General features: G+C 37.0%; 1 protein-coding gene across 5 annotated transcripts in view; it reads left to right on the top strand.

Moving 5' to 3' along the window:
* The window catches only part of HIBCH (3-hydroxyisobutyryl-CoA hydrolase), a 97,222-nt gene that overhangs the window by 28,796 nt on the left and 53,074 nt on the right, over nucleotides 1–15,352 (top strand). For all 5 annotated transcript variants that reach the window (XM_014837569.3, XM_070508243.1, XM_070508244.1 and 2 more), the window contains one exon: nucleotides 12,611–12,663. In XM_014837569.3, the coding sequence (XP_014693055.1) occupies nucleotides 12,611–12,663 (53 nt within the window). The remainder of the gene's footprint in view (nucleotides 1–12,610; nucleotides 12,664–15,352) is intronic.

Below are 15,352 nucleotides of genomic sequence, written 5' to 3'. Positions count from 1 at the left end.
TCTTTTTTTCCCCAGTACATAGTTGTATATTCTAGTTGTAGGTGTGGGATATCACCTCAGCAAGGCCTGATGAGCAATGCCATGTCTGTGCCCAGGATCCAACTAGGGAAACCCCAGGCTGCCAAAGTAGAGCATGCGAACTTAACCACTCGGCCTAAGGTCTGGCCCCAAAGTCCCCTAGTATTATTGTCTGTTTCTCCTTTTATGTCTGTTAATAATCGCCTTATATGTTTAGGTGCTCCTATGTTGGGTACATACGTATTTACAAGTGTTATATCCTCTTGTTGGATTGTTCTCTTTATCATTATGTAGTGCCCTTCTTTGTCTCTTGTTACAGTTTTTGTTTTAAAGTCTATTTTGCCTGATGTAAGTATTGCTACCCCAACTTTCTTTTCATTGCCATTTGCATGGAGTGTCTTTTTCCATCCTTTCACTTTGAGTTTGTGAGTGTCCTTAGGTCTGAAGTGTGTCTCTTGTATGCAGCATATATATGGGTCTTGTTTTTTTATCTCCTTGGCCACCCTGTGCCTTTTGATTGGAGAGTTTAGTCCAGTGACCTTTAAGTTAGCTACTGATAAGAATGTACTTATTGCCATTTTGTTACTCTGTTTCTGTGTTTTTTAGTAGTTCTTCTCTGTACCTTTCTTCTTTTCTTGCTCTTTTCTTTTGTAATTTGATGGCTTTCTTTAGTATTATGTTTGGGTTCCTTTCTCTTAATTTTTTGTTTATTATAGGTTTTCGGTTTGTCATTACCATGAGGTTCCTATATAATAACCTACGTATATGGCAATCTATATTAAGTTGATGGTCTCTTATGTTTGTCCTCTTGCTAAAAGCTCTACTCTTTTACTCCCCTCCTCTCACATTTTGTGCTTTGGATATCATTTCTAAACTCTTTTTTGTGCGTGTGTATCCATTACCATCTTATGGCAATAGATAATTTTAGTACACTTGTTTTTTGACTCTCATATTAGTTTCATAGGTGGTTGATCTGCTACCCTTATTGTATATTTGCCTTATCAGTGCTTTTATTGTGATAATTTTCTTATTCCTGTATGCAGTCTTTTCTTTTTCCACTTAAATAAGTTCCTTTAGCAGTTCTCTAAGGCTAGTTTCTTGATGATAAACTCCTTTTGTTTTTGCTTGTCTGGAAAACTCTTTTATCTTTCCTTCTGTTCTGAATGATAACCTTCACAGGTAGGGTATTCTTGGCTGTAGGATTTTCCCATTCAGCAGTTTAAATATTTTGTGCCACTCCCACCTAGCCTGTGAGGTTTCTGCTGAGAAGTCAGCTTATAACCTTATGTGATTTCCTTTGTCTCTAACTTGTTGCCGTACTCTTGCAGCTTTAGGATTCTCTCTCTATCTTTAATTTTTGACATTTTAATTATAATGTGTCTTTTTGTGAGCCTCTTTCGGTTTATCTTGTTTGGTGCTCTCTGTATTTCCTGTACCTGGATATCTGTTTCCTTTCTTAGATTAGCAAAGATTTCGGGTGTTATTTCTTCAGATAGCTTCTTTGCTCCTTTGGCTCTCTCATTTTCTGGGACACACATGATATGGATGTTAGGGCACTTGATGTTGTCCCAGAGGTCCCTTAAACTGTCCTTGTTCTTTTTAATCCTTTCTTGTTTTATCTGTTCTGTTTGCATGATTTCCTCTTATCTTTCATTCAGCTCACTGATACATTCTTCTGTATTGTCTGCTCTGCTATCAATTCCCTCTAGTTAATTTTTCATTTCCATTATGGTATTCTTCACTTCTCATTGGTTCTTTTTTATATTTTCCAATTCTTTGTTGAAGTTCTCTGAGTTCATCCATTCTTCTCCCTAGATAAGTGAGCTTCCTTATGATTATTAGTTTGTATTCTTTGTCAGGTAGATTGTTTATCTCTGTTTTGTTTACTTCTTTTTCTGAGGATATATGTTCCTTTGTGTCTTCATTTTGCCTCTTTCTCTGTGATTATATTTATATATTAGGTGGATTAACTATGTCTCCTAATCTTGATGATCTGGCTGTAAGAAAGAGATGACTTATGAGGCACAGCAGTGTGTTTCCCTCTTGTCACCAGTTCCAAATGTTCCAGGATTGTCCTCTGTGTGGGCTACATGTGTCCGTTGGTTGTGGCAGACTTTCTTTTGCTGCAGGTGCCTGAGAAGGCTAGTCTGTGCCCCTGACCAGCTGGTTGTAATGCTCAGCTGCATTTGGCTGCTGTGGTCCCTTCAGTCACTTTATTGTGCTTGAGGTGCCCCTCAGCACAGTTGGCTACAAGGTCTAATAGCACATTCCTGTTACAGTTTTTCTCTTAAGTGAGTAGGCCCCCAATGTGGCTGGTTGCCAGGCTCCAGGGCTTACAGCTTTGTAGGCCTCCAGCCTGCAGGGCTGTTATCAGCTCTCAGTAGTGCAACTGGGTACGCAGGCCCCAAGTGTGGGAACACTCAGTTGTGTCAGGCATTGCAAGGTGGGGCCGATCCCCTATGTGGCTGTTTGAGAGGCATAAGTCTGCTGCACCTGACAAGCCCCGCTATCTGAAGGCTTACACACCCTGTCAACACAGTCTTGCCCCAAGCATACATCCCGCCCTACTGAAGTGGACCCACTTGCCTCCCTGTAGAGGCCCCACACACTCTACAAATGCATGCCCACCCCTTACTCACGCCCTGCTCCAGAGAGGCGCACCTACACACCCCACTGCAGAGGTCCCACACACCCTACCTATGTGGGCCCACAAGTTGCCTGAGGTCTTGCTGTTTGGTGGGACCAGGTCCCAGGGTGGGCTTCCTGCCTTAGGTGAGCTGGATTAAATTAGTGCTGTAATAGCTGGGCCATATTCCTGTGCTAACATGCCAGGGAAATAACTCAGATGGCATCAGCCAGCATCTGGGTTAGCACCCCTGTACTAGGTCACAATAATGGCTGCCACCAGTGTCTCAGTCCCTGGGGAGGTGGTCCCAGCTTGGAGAGGTCTCACCTCTCATTGAGATGGGCTCAGAGCCTGTCAAGTGAGTCACTTTTCACCAAAGGACCGTGCACCTTTCTTTCTGGTGATTTCAGGTTACTTTCTGAAATGGATAAATTTGTGTGTGGGCCCTTTAAGAGCAGGCTTTTCTTTCCCTTAAGTTTGATAGCTTTTCTGGGGTTATTTCCCATTGTTGTTAGTAGCCAGCAAAGCCAGATATTATGACACTTCTCTCAGTTGTGCTCAGTGTAAAATCTGCTTATTGTTGTAAAGCTCCCCTTCTGAGATCCCCCACTCCTGCAGGAGAAGCTTCCTACCTTAAGATTGCTCCTGGCCGACCATGAAGTGCTGCGGCTAGAAGGTGGCATTTTGCTCTCAAGAAAGGAATTTCTGCGTCTTCCACCTCAGTTGGCACTCTCTCATATTGAGGGGTTTTTTTTTAATCCAGTTTTCAATTCTCTCTCAGGGGTAATTGTTCCAAGAGTAGTTTGTAAATTTGTTGTGTCCATGGGAGGAGGTGAGTTCAGCGTACTCTTACACTGCCATCTTGACACAGAATCAATAGACATTCTTATTTATTCTTTTGTATACTATATGCCAGGAATAAACTATTCTGACTGCTCATTCAGAACAATTCACATGTTAACATTAGTAGGCTATAGTAAACTACTGTTTGTCATACACTCAATATGAAAACATGGATTCTGATCATATGGCTAGTTTTCTTGGACAACAAAAAACTTGGATCTCAGTTTTCTCTACAAAGTGAAGTATGATTTCTTAATTCTTGAGGAGTTCTGGGATGAAAATTTCTTTATAGTTGACATTCCAGATTGCACCTGAAGTGAAGCAGTAGTTTTATTTTTAGTGAAGCATGTGTTTCAGGCTAGATGACAGGGAATAATATAATGGATACTTGTGTACCCACCAGACCAGAATGAATAAGCACTCATATTTATTTTTGCTTGATGTTTTAAAAATTGATTTAAAAGGAATATAATCCTACAAATTGTAAAATTACCGTTCCTCACTGCCATTTCTTTCTTTCTCCAGAAGCAGTCATTATCCCTCCTCAGAGGAAACCATTGTCATTAATTTGTAGTGTATCCTACTAGGTCATGCTTTATATTTTTATTATATATTTACGAACAAAAATAGTATTACCTTGTGTTTTTGAAATTTACATAAATATTCTCTTACCATATATACCATTCCATAAATTGTTTTTTTCTTTTGTGGAGAAGATTGGCCTTGAGCTAATATCTGTTGCCAGTCTTCCTGTTTTTGCTTGAGGACGCTTGTCACTGACCTAATATCTGTGCCTATCTTCCTCTATCTTATGTGGGATGCTACCACAGCATGGCTTGACGAGCAGTGCTCAGTCCACACCCAGGACCTGAACCTGTGAACTCTGGGCTGCTGAAGCAGAGCACACAAACTTTACCACTATGCCACTGGGCTAGCCTCCATGTTTTGTTTTTAATAACATGGAATGTAACTGTTCTATATTGTTTAATATTGTGAATATACCCCACATTACTTATCTATTCTACATTAATGAATATTTCAGGTCATTTAAAATTTTTGCTAATATACATTGTTGCACCTTTATATGTGCCCTCTTAATTTCCGTGTGCAAAAGTTTCTCTAGAAATAATAGAAGCCAAATTGATCAGTCATACAGTTTGTACATCTTCAATTTTTTTTCCAAATTTTTCTCTATAGTGCAAGACTTCATTTTCTGCATGTGTTTTCATCCTTTTTTGTCATTAAACTTCACATATTTAATATCTTATTGTGGCTTTAAGTAGTAGTTGTTTTCTTTTGTTAATCATCTAGATTTTCTTTTCAATTTTATCGTTTGTTCATCTTTTTATTGGATTATTTGTCTTTCTTACTGATCTTGCAGGTATTTATATATTCTGGATTCTTCACTTTTATAGATTATATACATTACAAGTACATTTCTCTCAGTCTGCTACTTTCACTCATCTTCTGGTATATACAGGTTTTTATTTCATGAGATGAAATAAAAATGTTTCCATTCTTCTCCCATTTATGATTTCTGATTTTTGCATTAAAAAAACCACTTAATAACACTGAGGTTATTAAGATGTTCTATTTTCTTTTAGTAGTTTGAATATTTTATTTCTTTATACTCTTAATTCTTTAATGTACTTGGAGGTTTTTTGCATGTGACATCATCTAACTTTTATTTTCCAGCTAGAAAGCCAAATGTTGCAATGTCTTTTTATTGAAAAGTCTGTGCCTTCTTCACTAACTTTAATGATACCTCTGTCATATTTCAAGTTCCTATATTTGACCAGGTCCTTTTCTCGGCTACCTTATTCATTGGTCTATTTGTCTGTAGCACTTATGTTAAAACTACGGTGTCCAAATTATTATAGCTTTAAGATATGTCTCTGTCTGGTGGGACAGGTTGCTAGGATGCTCTTGGACTTTTCGTCTTCCATATGAATTTTAGAATTATTTTGTCTAGTTCCACAAAAGATTCTATTGAGATTTTGATTGGACTGACAATGAATTTTAGGTCAATTTGGGGGGATTTGATATCTTTTCTATTGAGTCTTCCCATCCATGAGTGTGGCATATTTGTTTATTCATGTAGACTTTAAAGAAAGAAACTTACAGAATTATAGTTTACATAACATAAAATTCACCCATTCCAAGTATAGAATTCAATAATTTTTGGTAGACTTGTGCAACCGTCACCATAAACCAGTTTTAGAACATTTTCATGAGATTGACTTTCATTTCCTTTCATAATGTTTTGTAACTTTCCCCATAAAGATCTTATTTCTTTTTTTTTTGTTTTATTCTTAGGTAGTTTATTTTCTTTTGTTACTACATTTAATGGCTATCTTCCTATTACATTTTCTAATTGACTATTTCTGGCTTATAGAAATGCTTTTTCCCCCCGAGTGTCAGGTATACTATAAAGTGTAAGGAAAAGTGATTTCATTACCCACTTACTCATTATTTATAGAGAGTATGGTTTGTTCAAGCATGTCTTTCTAAGGCATAGGTTGGCTAATTATATGGCTTGACTAATTTTTCTACCTAATTTCTGTATATTTAACACAGCACATCTGAACTGTGCAACAGTTGCCTTTCACTTCCTGAGAGACCTTTGTATATTATTTTGTGTTTCATGAAATTCTTATCAAGAAAAATTATAGTTTAGAAGTGAATTTTTTGGAAATAGCTTTTCTGTTGACACAGTTATTACATGTTAATGAGACCAAATTTGGAAACTACAAAAAGGAAAAGAGATAAAAATTGCTGATAAAGCCTATCATCCAGAGATAAGAACTGTTAATCTTACATCTGGATAATCTCTTGTTTATTTATACTTTTACTACATATATAATTAGGAAAGAATTTAGCTGCAAGTAACAGAATACCTAACAGTGACTTAAACAGATAAAGGTTTGTTTATTTGCTCAAGAAGTCTAGAGGTTGGTAGTCCTGGACTGATGTGGCAGCTCAGTAATGTCATTAAAGACTCAGGTTAGCCATCCTTAGCTTAAGGTTTCTCTCTTTTTTTTTTTTTATTGTGACGTGCTCAATTTTCATGTGTGTGTATGTGGGTGATGACATTTTCAGGAAGTTCTTGATATACTGTTTCAAGTCTCAGAAAGGAGATGGAAGAAAACCTATAATAAGTTTTAAAAGAGAGTTTGGAGGAGTGATGTAAGGAACCTGGTGGAGTGAGCTCTTCCCTTTATCTCTCCCTCTTTGAACTTCAACTAAATGGATATTCATTGACCAACAGAGGATTCCCAAAGAGCACAACAGGATGCCTGAGAGACCCATGCAGCTATACATTTGAACATGAATGGACTGGGCCACCAGGAAGTAGTGGAGATACGTGAGCACTCCTCTACCATTTCCTGGCGGTCCTACAAGTGAGAATGCTCCTTGGCAAAACTGTAAGAATAGGTGGTGGCAGCCTTCAGCCTACGTGTGAATACTTTCCCACCTGGTAGGGGAGCCCATTGTGCCACTGCAGTTCCAATGAATGGCCTAGGGCTTGGGCTCCATGAAGGAGCCCTGCTCACCAAGTGCGGTGGCCAGCGCAACTGTAAGAAGTGGTGGTGGTGGCCCTGAGCTCATGTGTGAACACTTTCCTGGGTGGTGCGAGTGCCCACCATACCCCCACAAATTCTAGCACATGGGGTGGGGTCAGAAACACAGCTCCTCCTTCCCCAGAGTGGTGGCAGGTGGAACCTGCAACCTGATACTACTACAGATACACTGGCAAAGGATTAGTTCATCAACCACTATGAGAAACTACAGCAGCAATTCATAGCAGAAGGAAACTGACCAAGTCTCCAGAAATCAACTCTGAAGTCAGAGAAATTTACAATCTAGATGACAGAGAATTACCTGTCATAAAGAAACTCAACGAGTTACAAGAAAACTCAAAGTTCACTGAACTCAGGAATGATATTAGTGAGAAGGAATATTTCACCAAAGAGATTGAAACCATAAAAAAATCAAGTAGAAATTCTGGATATGAAGAACACAATCAGATAGAAAATAATCCAGAATCCTTAAAAAAGAAAGAATTAGTGATTTACAGGATATAAATATAGAAATGTTTCAGGTGGAGGAGTACAGAAAACTAAGATTTTTTAAAAAAGGAATTCTTCGAGAAATATCTGACCCAATTAGGAAGAGCAACATAAGAATTACAGACATTCCAGAGTGAGAAGAGATGGAAAAAGGAACAGAGAGCTTGTTCAAAGAAAGAATAGCTGAGAACTTCCCATACCTGGGGGAGGAACCGGACTTACAAATACATGAAGCAAATAGAACTCATAATTACATCAGTGCTAAAAGACCTTCTTCAAGGCATATGACTGGCAAAAGTCAGCAACAGAGAAAAATAGCAAAGGCAGCAAGGCAGAAGGAAAAAAAACCTGCAAAGGAACCCCTATCAGGCTTTTAGTGGATTTCTCAGCAGAATCCTTGTAGGCTGGGAGAGCAGAATGTTATATTTAGAATACTGAAAGACAGAAACTTTCAGCCAAGAATACTCTATCCAGCGAAACTATCGTTCACATACGATGGGGAAATAAAAGCTTTCCCAGATAAACAAAAGCTGAGGGAGTTCATCACCATTAGACCTCTCCTACAAGAAATGATGAAGGATGCCCTCTTACCTGAAACAAAAAGGCAAAAGTCTACAAAGCTTTTAGCAAGGAAATAAATAGACAAGATCAGAAAACTGCAGTTCTATTTCAGAACAGGGTAGCAAATAATTATAACTTAAAATATAAAGGGAAGGAAACCATCAAAAATAACTATAAACACTTCAACTTAGTCACATACTTGCAACACAAAACAGAATTTTTGACAACAGCAACTCAGAAGGACAAGTGGGAAGGGATGGAACCTGCTTAGGCTAATGGAGATAAGAGGCTAACAGAAAACATAATATCTCATTTACGAGATCTTTTATACAAAACTCACAGTAACCACTAAATGAAAAACCAAAGCAGAACCATAATTCGTGAATAAAGAGAAAACTGAGAAAACAACCACAGAAAACGACCTAACTGAAATGGCAGTCAGAAAAAACAAAGGAAGAGAAACAGTGGAAATGTAGAACAACTGGAAAACAAGAAATAAAATGGCAGTATTAAGTCCTCATATGTCAATAATCACTCTAAATGTATAATTTTTCAATTTTCCAATCAAATGACACAGAATAACTGGATGGATTAAAAAACACAACCCAACAATATATTGCCTACAGGAAACACATCTCAGCTGTAAAGACAAACATAGGCTCACAGTGAAACGATGGAAGATGATACTCCAAATTAATGGCAAACAAAGCAGATGTTGCCATACTTATATCAAACAAAGCAGACTTCAAGATAAAAAAGGCAATGAGAGACAAAGAGGGTCAGTATATAATGATGTAAGGGACTTTCCACCAAGAGGACATAACACTTGTTAATACATATGCACCTAACACAGGAGCATCAACGTATACAAAGCAACTATTAACAGACCTAAAGAGAGAAATTAACAGTAACACAATAATAGTAGGGGACCTTAACACCCTACTTACCTCAATGCATAGATCATTGAGACAGAAATTCAACAAGAAAATAGTAGATTTAAGTGAAACACTTGATCAGATGGACTTAATACTTATACAGAAAGCATTCCATCCAAAAACAGCAGAATACACATTCTCCTCAAGTGCACTTGGAACATTCTCAAATATAGACCATATATAGGGAAATAAAGCAAGCCTCAATAAATTTAAGAAGGTTGAAATCATATCAACCATCTTTTCCAAACATAACGCTATGATACTAGAAATCAACTACAAGAAAAAAGCTAAGAAAGTCACAAATATGTGGAGACTAAATATAACACTACTGAAAAGCCATTGGATCAGCGAAGAAATCAAAGGAGAAATTATGAAATACCTGGAGGCATGAAATGAAATGAAAATACAATATGCCAACTCTTACGGGATGCAGCAAAAGCAGTTATAAGAGGGAAATTCGTAGTAATACATGCGCACCTCAACAAACAAGAAAAATCTCAAATAAGTAATCTTAAACTACACCTACCAGAACTAGAAAAAGAACAAACAAAACCCAAAGTCAGCAGAAGGAGGTAAATAATAAAAATTAGAGCAGAAATAAATGAAATAGAGACTAAGAAAACAGTAGAAAGGATCAATGAAAGTAAGAGCTGGTTCTTTGAGAAGATAAACAAAATTGACAAACCCTTAGCCACCTCACTAAGAAAAAGAAGCCTCAAATAAATAAAATCAGAAATGAAAGAGGAGAAATTACAATGGATACCGCAGAAATACAAAGCATTATAAGAGAATATTATGAAAACTATATGCTGACAAATTTGATAACCTACAAGAAATAGATAAATTCTTAGATTCATGCCACCTCCCAAAACTGAATCAAGAAGAAATAGAGAATCTGAAAAAAACCAATCATGAGTAAAGAGACAGAAACAGTAGTCAAAAACCTGCCAAAATGTAAGAGTCCAGGACCAGATGGTTTCTCTGGAGAATTGTACCAAACATTCAAAGGAGACTTAATACACATCCTTCTCAAACTATTCCACAAAATTGAAAAGACAAAGCATTTCCTAACTCATTCTATGAGGCCAACATTACGCTGATACCAAAACCAGGTAAGGACAGCACAAAGAAGGAAACTTGCAGGGCAATATTGCTGATGAACATAGTTGCAAAAATCCTCAACAAGATATTGGCAACCCAAGTACACCAATACATTAAAAGGATCATACACCATGATCAAGTGGGATTTATACCAGTCACTCAGGGATGGTTCGACATCTGCAAATTAATCAGTGTGATACACCACATTAACAAAATGAGGTTTAAAAATCACATGATCATCTCAATAGACGCAGAGAAAGCGTTTGACAAGATCCAACATCCATTTATGATACAAACTCTGAATAAAATAGGTATAGAAGGAAAGTACCTCAACATAATAAAGGCTCTATATGACAAACCCATAGCCAACATCTTGTTTAATGGTGAAAAACTGAAAGGCATCCCTCTGAGAACAGGAATAAGACAAGAGTGCTCACTCTCGCTATTCATATTCAACATAGTACTTGAGATTTTGGCCAGAGCAACTAGGCAAGAAAAAGAAAGGGAATACAAATTGGAAAGGAAGAAATGAAACTCTCTCTCTTTGCAGATGATATGATTCTACATATTGAAAACCCTAAGGAATCCATCAGAAAACTGTTGGAAATAACAACTGCAGCAAAGTTGCAGGGTACAAAATCAACTTAGAAAAATCAGGTGTGCTTCTATACACTAATAATGAACTAGCAGAAAGAGAAGCCAAGAATACAATCCCATTTACAATTGTAACAAAAAGAATGAAATATCTAGGAATAAATTTGACCAAGCAGATGAAAGATCTATACACTGAAGATTCTAAGACATTTTGGAAAGTAATTGAAGATATAAAGAAATGGAAAGGTATTCCATGCTCATGGATTTGAAGAATAAACATAGTTAAAATGTCTGTATTTCCTAAAGCAATCTACAGATTCGATGCAATCTCAGTCAGAATCCTAATGAGATTCTTCACAGAAATATAGTAAATAATCCTAAAATTTATATGGAACAACAAAAGACCTTGAATAGCCAAAGCAATCCTGAGAAAAAAGAACAACCTAGAGGCGTCACCCTGACTTCAAAATGTACTACGAAGTCACAGTAATCAAAACAGCATGGTACTGGTGCAAAAACAGATGTGTGGATCAATGGAACAGAATTGAACGCTCAAAAATAAAAACCACACATCTATGGACAGTTAATCTTGACAGAGGAGCCAAGAACGTACAATGGAGAAAGGAAAGTCTTGTCACTAAATGGGGTTGGGAAAACTGGACAGCTACATGCAAAAGAATGAAAGTAGACCATTATCTTGCACCATAAACAAAAATTAAACCACAATGAACTAAAGACTTGATTGTAAGACCCGAAACCATAAAACTCATGGAACACAACAGGCAATACACTCTTTGACATTGGTCGTAGCAGCATCTTTTCGAATACCATGTCTGCTCAGGCAAGGAAAAGGAAAGACAAAGTTAACAAATGGGACTGCATCAGACTAAAAAGCTTCTGCAGGGCAAAGAAAACTATGAACAAAATGAGAAAACAACCCACCAATTGGGGGAGAATATTTGAAAATCGTATATATGACAAGGAGTTAATCTGCAAAATATATAGAGAACTCATACAACTCAATAACAAAAAAAACAAATAACCCAATCCAAAAATGGGCAGAGGAGATGAACAGACATTTTTCCAAAGAAGATATACAGATGGTCAGCAGGCACATGAAAAGATTTCAACATCACTTATTATTAGGGAAATGCAAATCAAAACTACAATGAAATAGCACCTTACACCTGTCAGAATGGCTATGATTACTGAGACAAAAAATCACAAAGGTTGGAGAGGATGTGCAGAAAATGGAACCCTCATACACTGCTGGTGGGAATGCAAACTGGTGCTGCCACAATGGAAAACAGTATGGAGATTTCTCATAAAATTGAAATACCATACGATCCAGCTATCCCACTACTCGGTATTTATCTAAAGAACTTGAAGTCAACATTTCAAAGAGATTTATACACTCCTATTTTCATTGCAGCACTTTTCACAATATCCAAGATGTGTCAGCAACCCAAGAGCCATTCTACAGATGAATGGGTAAAGATGATGTGGTATATGTATACAATGCGATACTACTCAGCCATAAAAAAGACAAAATCTTCCCATTTGTTTACATAAACATCAGTGGCTTGTAAGGCAAATGTCAATTATATTTCTCAATAGCTGAGTTTTACAAGGCTTTCATTCATTTCAAGTTGAAGTATTAAGTTGTTAAACAATAATGAATAGATGATCAGGATTGTGTATGGATTGACATTTAAAAAAACATTTTACAAGTCATACATTTAGTCTTGATATTTCTTGCAAAAATTTCTTAGGGAAAATACTCAGAATTTGTGTAAGGTGATTTTTGGAAAAAGTGAATTGATTTTAAACATTGCAACTAAGTACAGCTCTATTTCTTTCAGCTTCTTACCGGAAGCCGTATGTTGCACTTATTCATGGAATTACAATGGGTGGGGTAAGTAGACTGTTTTACTCTCATCATTGAAGTGAGGGGATGGGTGTAATACAATAGAATTCTGTGTAACAAAATCATGTTTGGGTTTTGGATGGAGCCTTGCAGGTTTGGGATATAATACGTGCTTATAGCCCTTTTAGAATAGCTCCACCCAAAAAGAATATGTTCTTAATTATGTTATATGCTATTTTAGCTTCTTGAATTAGTACACTTTTTTAAGCCAACAGAACTGATAGAATCTTTTTTTGTTTAATGTAGAGCTGTTTTTTACTTTTTAGCTGATTGCTTCCGACTTTAGAGAAGAAACTGGAATGTTGAGTTTTTTTGAGACACTGAATAGTGGGGATGTGGTTCCCTAAAGCGTATCTGTTGCACAAAATCTCACCTTAGTGAAAGTGTTTGGATACTTTATGAAGTTCTCTGAAACTACATTTCTATCAGTTGACAAGTATTTATTTTGCATCTGTTTTATTACAAAGAAGTCTTAAATGTCATTGGCCTTGAATAATTTGATAGGGAGTTGGAGAAAAAAGTGAAATAATTACAGAAAAAGTGATAAAATCATATGGCACTGACTATATTAAAGACAAACCTTTAAAGTGAGAGGTCAGAATGGGACTTCAGTCCAGCAAAATATAGGATGTAGGTAGGTAGTAGGAGGCCAAAGGGTGGAATTTCAAAAATTCCACCTGTTCGTTGTTTCAGAGATTTACAAGAAAATACAAGAAGTCCCCTCTTTTTCTAGTAGAACCACACTAGGTGAAGCCTCTTGGGCACTGGGAATTGCTTGGATCTTGCATATCATTTTGAGAAGGGATTCCACTAGCAGCTATGGTTAGGAAACAGGATTAAGGGTAATCTATACCTCTCTGCTTGTTGGCAGGTACTAAGCATGAGTTGACTGTGCTTTGTCAAGAAAGTAGTAACATGGGGAAAATAAGAACTCCTTGAAAAAAAAAAAAACCACTGCAGAACAAGGGGAAGGAAAATAATCTGAATCATTGAAGGAAGAGCTGCCCTGTGAATGTGAAAAGAACCAGGAAAAAAATGAAAACAAAAAGTATGGGCATACATAATAACATGTAAAAAGATGGCCCCAGTAAAATAGGAGAGATAGCCCATAAGGAGACAAGCTCAGTTGAAAGGGCAACAGGTTGAAAAGGGGAATAGATAACATAAGGAAGGGTGACTGGACACTAAAATGCAGTAGCAGAACTGACATTCCACTTTGAAGACAATAGATTAGAAGAATTTGAATTTAATATTACAGATAATAAAGTTGTATCTGTGGAGGACAAACCTGAGAAGCTCTCACCAAAAAAAGACTAGGGTAAAAATGAGAATGAACGTTTTGAGGTAATGAATGTGAAAGAAAGATACTGGGAACTCAACAAAGGAATGATAAATATTCCATGGAAGGTAAATCAAGCATTTGAAATGGAAATGATGATCAGATATAATTAAAGACGACTTTCTTTTATTTAATTAAAAACAAAAACTCTCAAACCCATGGTATGTATAATTAAAGGAAACACAGCATTCCAGATAAAAATCAATGAAAAGAGATCAGCATTCCTAGACAAAAGTTCACAGAAGTTTTTTTGAATTACAGGCTTTAAGAAAAAACAAACAACTGCTCAAGTGTTCCAAGGTGGGGATGAAGAGGTGGTTAGTGACTACAGGTTACGTACAAAGGAACGTCAAGTCATTCTGGTTTCAGACTTTGTTATTAGTGTAATAACAAAAAATTGCCAGAAGTCAATGGATTGAGGAAGTTGTGAAATACTTAAGAGCCAAGAGTTTTCTACCCAACCAAGTTGTCATTTAGTATAAATGTAAAGAAAAATATTCTCAGAAATGAAAGGACTTGGAAAATATATTGCTGACATACCGTTGTTGGAACTGTTTCAGTAAATGTTTGATCTAGTTGACCAAGAGATCGCTCAAATTTAATAACATAAGAGTGGTTTTGATATGAAAGGATCAAGGAACTGCCCTTTCGTGCTGTCAGTGGGCAGAACTTTCCTCTTTTCATAGGAGCTTGAGAAGAACTATTATTGCCCTAGCATACCACATCTGGATGAATTGCCCATGCATTTTGCCCTCCAGGACATGTATAGGTTGGTACAGTGTCTGCACACATTCTTATGTATGTGACAGCCAAGAATACTCCATTTATTTCTAAAGAGAAGACTGCAGTAAAACAAAGATACTGTTGTCTTGAATAGAGGGAGTAAGGATGATGCTGCTTCTTTCTGCTGGTCTGTTTTCTGTATTTACTTTAAAGAGTATGAATGACTTTAAAAATGAAAATGAAAATATACTTTATAGGGGCCGGCCCTGTAGCCGAGTGGTTTTAAGTTCGTGTGCTCTGCTTCGGCGGCCCAGGGTTTCACTGGTTCGGATCCTGGGCGTGGACATGGCACTGCTCATTAGGCCATGCTGAGGCAGTGTCCCATATTGCCACAACTAACATATATACAATTAAAATATATACAACTATGCACTGAGGGGATTTGGGGAGAGGAAGCAGAAAAAAAAAAAGATTGGCAACAGTTGTTAGCTCAGATGCCAATCTTTAAAAAAAAGAAAAAAAAGAAAATATACTTTATATTTGCCTTTCTTAACCAGAATACCACCAAGATTTGTCTTAGTGCCCTAAGTCGATGGTTTTCAAGGTGTTTTCCCT

This window comes from Equus asinus, chromosome 4, assembly GCF_041296235.1.
Source record: "Equus asinus isolate D_3611 breed Donkey chromosome 4, EquAss-T2T_v2, whole genome shotgun sequence".
Lineage (NCBI taxonomy): Eukaryota > Metazoa > Chordata > Mammalia > Perissodactyla > Equidae > Equus > Equus asinus.
This window is presented reverse-complemented; position numbering and strand designations above follow the sequence as displayed.